Here is a 9882-nt window from a genome sequence, read left to right as displayed (position 1 = left end):
CTTTGAGCAAACTTGTTGACTCATTGTGTGTGTGTGCATGCGTTCAATAATGTTTTTTTTAAGTTTAGAGTAAATTTCTAATTTTTTTCAGGTTAAGTAATGAAAATTATTAATATTTTTTTGTTATTTTCTTCTAAATTATGCAAAAATATATTGCTCACATTTTTATCAGTGCATTATTAATAACTATATGTTTGTTTGGATGTTTGTTATAAATGTTCCTGCAAGATTATTACAGTTTTTTTTAAACTTATGACTTTTTTTTATGACTGTTTTGTTTTTATGTATTTCTTTTGTTTAATTTTGAGTTTCTGTTCGTTTTTCATTAAGATTTTATTCTATCTTATATAATAGTTATTTTTTATTTAATGTCTAACATTTTTGAGGGGTTTTAAATTTCTCGAATTTATGGCATTGTTTATTTTATAATAATTTATTTTACTTGATTATATATATATTTTTTTTTACGCACCAAAGGTGAGAGAAATACATTTCGTTGTCGGCAATGTGTACTAGTTCAGATCAGCTGATGTTGTTACTCCGTGCAACCACATGAGGGCGCTGTAGTTTACTTTTCGAGGGTTACTTTGAGTACTTTTCTATTTTGATCGTAAACATCACATTTTGTTCGAATGAACGCTCGGTGTTGGTTTTGACCACATTTTGAGTTTTTACGTGAGGCTTGAAGCTTGTCACACGCTAGCTGGAAGCCTCGCGATGGCCACAGTCCGCCACAATTTCACTGCATGTCCAACAATCCTCTTTCTTATGTTGCAGACCATCTCAAAGCTTCTTTGTGGACTCCCCCTAGCACTTCCTCAGGGTCCTCATCGCCACGGTAACATGCTGTCGGCCACCCCCAATTGAAGGTCAGCCGTGTGTCTTGGAGCTCGTATGAATTATGTATTCACCCCGTTGTAGCCGCTTGACCTTCTATTTTGGACTTTCTTTCCGCTCATGATGCTCATTGACATCCATTTACCATACAGCTTTAAATCTCTTAGCGTCATTGTTCATTATTCTACATATCTTGCTGCACTTTCTTTTCTCGTAGTTGTTGGGTGAAATCCCCGCAGCTCCCAAATGACACATTTTCAGGAACTCCAAATGAAAGATGCCACCTTGTTTGAGTGAGCAAACATCATTCAAGGTGGAATTGCTGTCGTATACGGTTCGGAAAGCATGATTAATCGCTAAATGAATATGCTGTTGGACATTGAAATAAGTCGTGTAAATTTGATTGAAAATGAAACAAAGTCGTACAAATGGTGGAAATGAATCTGTCCCACTAACCTTCATAGCTGACCAGTTTCTTCTGCACCGAAGAATGATAGCCGTCCATTTTGAACAAAAGACGGATCAAACTTAACTATTTTCATTTGATAGTCTAAAAAAAAAGAGGAAAAACCGTGATATATTCTAATATTTCTTTTTTATTTAAATAAAATGAATAAAAAAATAAATCATTAGAATTGCTTAACAATGTTTCAGAAAATAACTAAAAAATGTTCGAGGGTCCAGCCCAGTGATGACAATATTTACCTTTTTTTTTTAATTCATTTTTTTTACACTGTTGCTGACTTTTTTGCTATTATTCTTTTACTGCCTTTTTAGCTGCTTAATTTTGTCTGTGTCCCCCACCCCCGATATTTTTACTAATCATTTCCACACTTTGAGTCTGTCTTCAAAGCAATGTGATGACTCCAACTACCGTATATTAACGTGTCGATTACGACTGAATCATCTCTAGTGTTTCCTGTAATTACTGACATGTTGACGAATTCGACCGTCAGAAGTAGGCGGGGCCTAATGCTGCGCAAATTACGTTCAAATCACGGTCCTCGTTTCTGTGTCATGATTGGCCAATCACCATCTCGCTGAAAGTGTTTCCCGAAGTGTGAGCTATCATTAGCGCTCTGCCTCACAGCAAAAATATATTAGATGGACTCTAATGACATTTTTTTGCTTTTAGTGCAAAGTAAAGTACATTGTAATGTGATATTAATATTCTATGTGATATTAATATTGTTAGGTGATACTTTGAAGACGTTAAAATGGATGCCGGAGCCGCGAAGGGAAATTCGTAGATTGAGCAGCCGACAAGATTTTGTCCGAAAAAAAAAACGTTCAAATGTGGAAAACTCTCACTTGGTTGAGCTTTTGCTAAAATTGGAATTGTAATGTTTTCACAAGTACTGCGCTGCCCCTAAATACAAATCAGATTTGTTCCCAAATCTAGAAAACACGAGCGAGAAAGTCGGACATCTAGTGCTTTGCTAGAATTCAGATTTGATGTAACAACACAAATTTTTTTTTTTTAAAAAGTACAGTGTTCAATTTTTAAATGATTATTTGTTTATTCTAAAATTTTCGCCAAATTCCGAGCCAAGTGCCACCGCTCGCTTCACGTGACAATGAAGCGCATTGTCACAAACGAGCGCTGAACCCGGAAGCTCGTACGGACCTTGAAGTGGCCGTGGACTCAAGGTTTTCCCATCGGACTGGAATTTAGTTACATAACAGGGCCCCCCCCCCACCCCTCTTGCATTTTTAAATGGGCGGTGCTAAAACTGATGATGTCATGGCTTTCGAGGATTTTGGTACCAGTGTGTGTGTGCCGCGGTGCAAGTGTGTGTGTGTGTGACCCACTTTTGCAGACAAAGACAGCGAGAAGGGGAGAAGGGAGAGAGCAGAAGCAGATGGAAAGTTGAGTAAATGACGGGGGGGGGTGATAAAGGTGTAGGGGGAGTCTGAGGAAGAGGAGGGGTTGAGCAGCAAGTGCATGAGAGAGAGAGAGAGAGAGGGGAAGAGGAAGTCGGCGAGAGGTGGAAGACAGTGGCTTTAAGCGAGAGAGAGAGAGCAGCATTGCATTGCTGCTGAGATGTCTGCACAAAGAGGTGAGTACACTGAGAACACACACGGACGAGGGGGTGTGTGTTTGCAAACAAGTGCATATTGTGTGTGTGTGTGTGTTTTGGCTGTGTTTATGGCAACCTTGTGTCAGTAATTCAATAAGGTAATTGCTTGACAATTGTTTGCGTGTGTGTGTGCGTGTGTATGATCAGTGGCGGTCACACTCACTATTCAGCGCAGGAAAAAATCATTCACATTTAGAACAAAAATGTTGATTTTAGTGACATTTTCTGCCAATTCATGACGTCAGTCCTGCTCAAATAGTGATGTTGACTCGTGGAGGATGTTTATTTTATTTTTATTAATTTTTTTGCTGTAGTAGAAGAAAGGTGTAATTGCACATCCACTCCAGAAGGTGGCAGTGGCGCTCTCATTGCCAGTGCTTATTTGTTAGTCTAAATTTATTTTTTTTGTCTTCTTTAATGTTAATAATTAATAAGCTTACAATGGTATGCAGATATGTACTTAAAACAATTTTATAGACAAATGATGTGATTTGGAGTTGTGGAGGAACATTGGGGGGGGGGTCAGTCTGTCATCTGTTCTTGATTCTGTCCATCCGTCATTTTTTTTTCTTTCTTCCGTTTTGAACGCTTAAATCGCTTGAGAACAAAACAAATCTGGAAATGAAAGCTTGACGTGTGCGAGAAAACGCCGCCTTTTCCTTTACTCAGCAGGAGGCGTGTGGCATTTTGTTGCCTCAAGATTGAAAGTCTGGAGCTTTTGCAGGGCTGTGACAGATTAAGGGAAAGTTACTTATCATCGTGGGAAAGGTATTCACTATGTGAGTACATTGAGTATATCAATACTTGAGTATGTTAAGTCAAGGCCGCTGTGCGAGTGTTGGTTCGTTTAAGTGCGGCAAATAATCTGCGACTGTGTAAAAAGTCGCCGGCAGTCTGTCTGCAGCGTGTGACTTCCTGAGCTCAGGATGGGGTTTTTTTGTTTTTTTTTGGGCAGTTTCACATCAGTGTCCTGCCGTAAACCTGACATGTCTTGCGGGTTTCTTGTGACACGTTTGCCCTCTTGCTGTCCTCACTTCTTCTTTTTTCACATCGCCTCCTCGTCATCACAAAATTGTCCCGCAAAAAACTTCCTCTTCCATCCCTTCCGAGTCCAAATTTGCCGCATTCAAGCCACAAATGGGTTTTGGTTGATCCTTTGGAGAGCATTCTTGAAATTAAAAAGCGTGGTATCTTGTTTGATTTTTTTTTTTTTTTTTTTTAACTTTCAACTTATATAGACGATTTAAAACAAAAAATCATGCGACAAATTGACGTGACCTTCAATTTTTTGGGGGGGATTGAAAGAAGCCTGCTAGCTTTCAGCACTTGAACAAGAACAATCTCATCATCTTTTGATGCAAATTGACAATTTCAAACAATTTCAATAGTTGTATCTTGTGTTTTGGCACACATGAAGCTTCGCTTTTAATAACCGGAATGCATTAAAAAGTCAAGCGAAAAGTGTCAGAGGTAAAGCGGTCGACATGCTCCAGTCAACAAATTGAGTCCAACGGGCCACGAAAGTGACACTTGAACTTTGGATGTTGGCTGCCTCAAACAAGAACCGGATAATTTGAAAGGCAACTCGCTCGCTCGCTGGTCCACTTAAAGGGGAGCACGTCCCGATAATCATTTTTCATTTAGTTTGTTTCGTTTGTGGAATTTCACACAACTTCAAAAGATTTTATTTTGCTGAATTTCATCTGCTTTTTGTAATTTTATTCATCATTTGGCTCGAGATAAATTTGACTTTATTTTTATTTTCCTCAATTTAATAAAAAAAAACGGGCGAAATAATTAAGGAAGCGCTTTTATGAATGGTTCCACAAATTTGCACGCCAGTCTCGCTCGCTCGCACGCACGCACACACGCACGGGCAGGCAAGGAGGGGATCCCGATCCGTCACAGTGATGACGTCATCACTGTGCCATACAAGGGAGTCCCCCCCCCCCACCTCCTCCCGCTTCCTCTGTGCAACACAGCTGCTCTCATTGGTTGGCGGGGGAGAAGGTGTCACCATGGAAACCTTGAGGGTGGTCGTTCCAAAGTCACTCACGCGCGCACACACACACACACACAGCGGCCGCTTGTAATGGCGGAAGGCGCCTTCTTCTTTCCCTTTTCTTTAACTTGAGCAGGTAAGGAAGCCACGCATTGTCGACTTTCTTTTTTCTTGTGCAAATAGCACACTGGATTTGTGCGTGTGTGTGTGTGTGCTTGCCATCAGTAAACAGTCGGACAGCCCTAAACACACGGGAAGAGATGAGGAAATCCGGCAGGCTGCAAACAACTTTAGAAATCATTCGTCGTGAACAAATAGGTTTAGTAATCTTTTACGGAGTGTGTGTCAATTGACAGTTTGCTCACCAGAACGTTGCGCGATGTCATACCCAAAAAGGTTTGTGCATGTTTGGGCTTCCGAAAGAAAAGTAACATGAGTGACTTTTTTCTGTTTATCATTGACTAATGTGTGTCAACTAAACATTCTCTTACACGAATAGAGTGGCATTTGGTAAAAAAAAAAAAAATGAAAACTGCTATATACCTTTATCTCATTATCAAAAAAATGAATAAAATATATAGTAAGAATTGTGTCAGATTTAATCAAAAAATGAATCGAGGCCTGATTTTGGTCAAAAATACTTTCTTGTCGAACTAAAATTAGGCATATAATAGAAAACTAACAACCTTTTTTTTTTGTCTTACAAGAATTTTATTGTACCATAAAAAAATATTTTAACAATACAAATGTTTTAAAATAATTGGAAAGAGTTACTTTTCATTCAAGATTATTATTATTCATTTTTTTTTTGTACCACACAACTCAGCCTGCCTGCCTGCTCTCTTTTGTTCCTAAATTGTAATATTTGTGCACACGCACATCTGGACACAAGCCGGAAAAATTGCTAACCTTCCTCTTTCTCTTCTCCTTTTTTGTGCCCCCTGGCCTCTACTTCCTGTCTGTCTGGTGGTGATCGCCCCCCCCCCCACCAGCAACCATGAAAGAGAAGAACCCGTGGCACAAGTCTGGGATGGTGCTGGTGGCCGTGATTGGCGTGGTTGCCGTGGTTACGCTGGTGGTGATCACGGTGGTCCAGAACATGCCCCTGCCACAAAAGTACAAGGTCAGATGTCTTCCATGTTTGATACTTTCCATTTCACCTCAAAACAAACGTGGCCATCGCGACAGGCTTGAGCTATATTCTCAATCCTTATACGGTGGCGTTTTTGCAGACCTTGGCCTCGTGCGTGTCTCTGATATTGGTTTCCTCCCATCTTGCGAGCCACGTGGCCTTGGAAGTTGCCAAGGGAGGCGTCCACTTGAGATGTTTTGAGTTGCGTGTTCAAAGAGAAGTCATGGCTGATGATGTCATGACTTGACAATTCCTGTCGTCGCATCTGTTCTACATTAGCATCTCCGACGCTGATTAAGTAAACACTTCCAGTTCCGCTCAACAATTTAGCAGCGTGTCTGCACATGATCGTCGGATCGTTTGTCACGCTTGTGAGCATCCACGCGTTCACGCTCGGAAGAGGATTTGAGCGGGAATTGCTTTTCTTGTCCGCCGCAGTACGGGATCGTTCTGGACGCCGGCTCGTCGCACACGACGGTTTTCATCTACGAGTGGCCCGCCGAGAAGGACAACGACACGGGACGGGTCGAGCAGAAACACTCCTGCAATGTCAAGGGTACGATTTGCTTTTCCAAGCACTTTTGCTTTGAATTTCTGATGCGGCACGAATGACGCTTTGCCGTGAAAAGCCCAAAAACACATTTTTGAGTTTGCGTGCAAAGAATAAAAATCGATTATTTGGACACTGATGATGGTCATTGTTGTTTATGTAAAAATAAAATAACATTTTTTTTCCTTAAAAAAGAAAACTGTATTGGGTTGAAAATAGCCTCGTGTAAGAGTTTCAAGATGTTGAACATTTTAAAGTCTAAAAAAAAAAAACATCTTCGCTCGTCGACCAAAACGGAGCAAAAATGTGAACGTGAATTTTGCCCGTGGCAGGTCTGGGCATCTCCAGCTACGCGGGGACGCCGTGGAAGGCCGGCCAGTCGTTGAGGGCGTGCATGCGGGAGGTCGAGGAGACCATTCCCAAGAAACGGCACAGCCAGACGCCCCTCTACTTGGGAGCCACCGCCGGAATGAGATTGCTCGAGTAAGGAAGGACGCGAATGACCTCGCCGTGAACTTTGCTGTGTCGTACTTTCAACAAACACGCAGTAAAAACATCGTTGAATAAATAGATGCCTCGGAGGCCTCGTTACGGTGGTCGAGAAAGGTCAACTATTGCAAACTCCACAACTCAACATCTATGCTACTTTTGTTAGCCCTTCTATGGCATTTTGTGGTGTTTGTTAGCATCACGCTGGCTTGTTGTGAAGTTCAAATGTCACCACCATCTTGCGCTTGAATGCAAATTTTTACTCACAACTTAAGACACGCAAAAAATCTGCTACTATAGGAGTCATAAGTCGAGGAGAGACTGTCGTTCCTGAAATCTTGCGCTCAAAATGATGATCAATGGGTCTACTGTACTGATGGAAGCTAACGCTTTCGTTTGTTTGTGTGCAGTATGAAGAACAGCTCGGCATCCGAGGAGGTGTTCCGGGCCGTGTCGGAGAGCCTGCAGAGCTTCCCGTTCTCCTACCAGGGGGCCAAAATCCTCAGCGGCCAGGAGGAGGGCGCCTTCGGTTGGGTCACCGTCAACTACTTGGACGAGCGCCTCAAGCAGGTCAAAAACACAGTAAATGTGTCAATAAGTTTTAAGGGGAAACCGATTCATCTCATTTCTTTTTTTTTTTTTTTTTTTTTAAAAAAGTAAGCCGATTCAATGGTACTTTGATTGCGTAATAGCTGCAGAACGTATTCAAATATGGTTCTGCAATTGTGTTCATGTTGACACATGGCGTTTACTGGCCAGCTTTTTTCTTACATTTGACTTTGATGCCTCTGTGTGTGTGTCAACAGGGCCTGAAGACCACGGGGGCCCTTGACCTCGGCGGGGCGTCCACCCAGATCAGCTTTGTGTCCAAAACGTTCGACGGCGCCGAGTCGCCCGGCAACTCGGTGACCTTCCGTCTGTACGGAAACGACTACAACCTTTACACGCACAGCTTCCTGTGTTACGGCAAGGATCAGGCCCTCAGAATGGCGCTGGCGCACCACACTCAGGTACACGCCCCTTCAAGGCCTGACCTTTTTTTGGGTGGTGCGTGCATGTTTTTTATTTTATTTTTTGACAATATTTTGGTGATGTTTGTTGCAGGATTTTTCCACCATTTGCATTCTTTTCCTTGTTCCCCACCAGGCAGGCCCCCCCGCAATCAAGGATCCGTGCTTCCACCCCGGCTACGTCGAAACCAAAGAGTACTCAAAGCTCTACGACAGCCCCTGCGTGTCAGACAGGAAGCCGCCGGGAGCTCCTACGTCCTTCCAGCACACGGGAATAGGAAACTTCCAACAATGTCAGGACGTCGTCCGGACCCTCTTTAACTTCAGCCAATGCAAATACAGCCAATGCTCCTTCAACGGGGTCTACCAGCCAGCTGTCCAGGGGCTCTTTGGGGTAAGTCGCAATGTCGAAACGTGGCTACACACCAACGGCTAGAAATGGATTTGCTGAATTTGTCACCTTCTCCTGTCAAAATGATGACACATTGGACTGTATATTTTCCACATTATTACAACAATCGATTGATTCAAGCGGATTCTCAATGTTGTGTTGTCATGTGCATGCGTGCTGGTAGGCGTTCTCGGCTTACTACTACACCATGCGCTTCTTCAACCTCACCGACACGTCCATCCCGCTGGACACGGTCAAAGAAGGAATAGCGCGCTTTTGCGCCACGCCATGGCAACAGGTTAGCAACACGCCATATTTAAATATCTCTCTCTATAAACATGAAATGTGTATCGAGCGCATGCGATGTGATTTCGTGTGAATGTCCGCAGGTGAAGCAGCAGAATCCAGGCACCAAGTTGAAATATTTGGTGGAGTACTGCTTTGCCGGCACCTACCTCATCACGCTGCTGACCGATGGATACAACTTCACCTCTCAAACCTACTCCAACATCAAATTCATACACAAGGTGCGTTGCCCTTTGTACTAGTTTCGAGCTGACCTAATTATGATTTTTCACTTTACTGTTTGATCATGATGCATGCTGATGATGTCACCGCGTGCTTCCCAGATCAAAGGAAGCGACGCCGGCTGGACTTTGGGCTACATGCTCAACCTGACCAACATGATTCCGGCCGAGGCTCCCGACACGCCGCCGCTGCCGTACGCCGGCTACGTGGTCATCGTCACCATCACCGCCATCGTCCTCCTGGTTCTCCTCTTGCTCATTGTGCGCATCGTCAGGCCCAGCTGCACCCGGCGGCCGCACGTTGTATAGACGCACGTACGCTCGCACGCAGCAAGCGCTTCGAAGGACTACGCGTCAGTCTGCGCGTGAACTCTGATGTCAATATAAGACTGTACAAATAAAATAGACCACAGTTTATACACAATTAGGGTTGCTAAAATATTTTCAGAACTCCAAAACTTGACTGAGTTTTAAGGCCTTTAAGCACATGTTTATTAAACAACGTCATTTACAACTGCGATAAAGAAGGGGCGTGTGCTGCAGCTTTTAATTTATCGGCTTTTAAAAAAAGGCCGATGCAGATAATCGGCAAAATGCCAAATATTGGCTCCGATAATCGGCCCGGTCTATCACTAATAAATCTTTTCTTGACATTTATTGCTATATGTAACATACAAAATATGCCCAAAAAGCATGTGGCTTTGCTTTGACCAGAGTAATAATTTGAATAATTAATTTTGTTTCAAGGGGGGAATCAATTAATTTCCTTAATCAGATTTTTGTGTTAAAAAAATAATCCGCATTTATTTCAAGGCTCTGAATTTGCCCAGTTTAGCGCATAGAAATGCTGCCCTCTTGTGTTC

General features: G+C 42.7%; 1 protein-coding gene across 2 annotated transcripts; it reads left to right on the top strand.

Moving 5' to 3' along the window:
- The first annotated feature begins 2735 nt into the window (after positions 1 to 2735).
- On the top strand, positions 2736 to 9443 carry entpd1 (ectonucleoside triphosphate diphosphohydrolase 1). 2 transcript variants are annotated; one of them, XM_088284396.1, is made up of 10 exons: positions 2736 to 2897; positions 5913 to 6043; positions 6491 to 6608; positions 6935 to 7085; positions 7502 to 7661; positions 7898 to 8101; positions 8238 to 8495; positions 8677 to 8790; positions 8882 to 9019; positions 9122 to 9443. In XM_088284396.1, exons 1-10 carry the CDS (start codon positions 2882 to 2884, stop codon positions 9326 to 9328), a joined length of 1497 nt encoding a protein of 498 aa, XP_088140522.1. In that variant the 5' UTR covers positions 2736 to 2881; the 3' UTR covers positions 9329 to 9443. The 2 variants fall into 2 exon arrangements, with proteins under 2 accessions (XP_088140522.1, XP_088140523.1); XM_088284397.1 differs by lacking the exon at positions 2736 to 2897 and adding an exon at positions 4426 to 5056.
- The last annotated feature ends 439 nt before the right edge of the window (positions 9444 to 9882 follow it).

The sequence above is a fragment of the Idiotropiscis lumnitzeri genome, chromosome 20 (assembly GCF_059441095.1).
Source record: "Idiotropiscis lumnitzeri isolate Australia: NSW breed Sydney's pygmy pipehorse chromosome 20, RoL_Ilum_1.0, whole genome shotgun sequence".
Classification (NCBI taxonomy): Eukaryota; Metazoa; Chordata; class Actinopteri; order Syngnathiformes; family Syngnathidae; genus Idiotropiscis; species Idiotropiscis lumnitzeri.
This window is presented reverse-complemented; position numbering and strand designations above follow the sequence as displayed.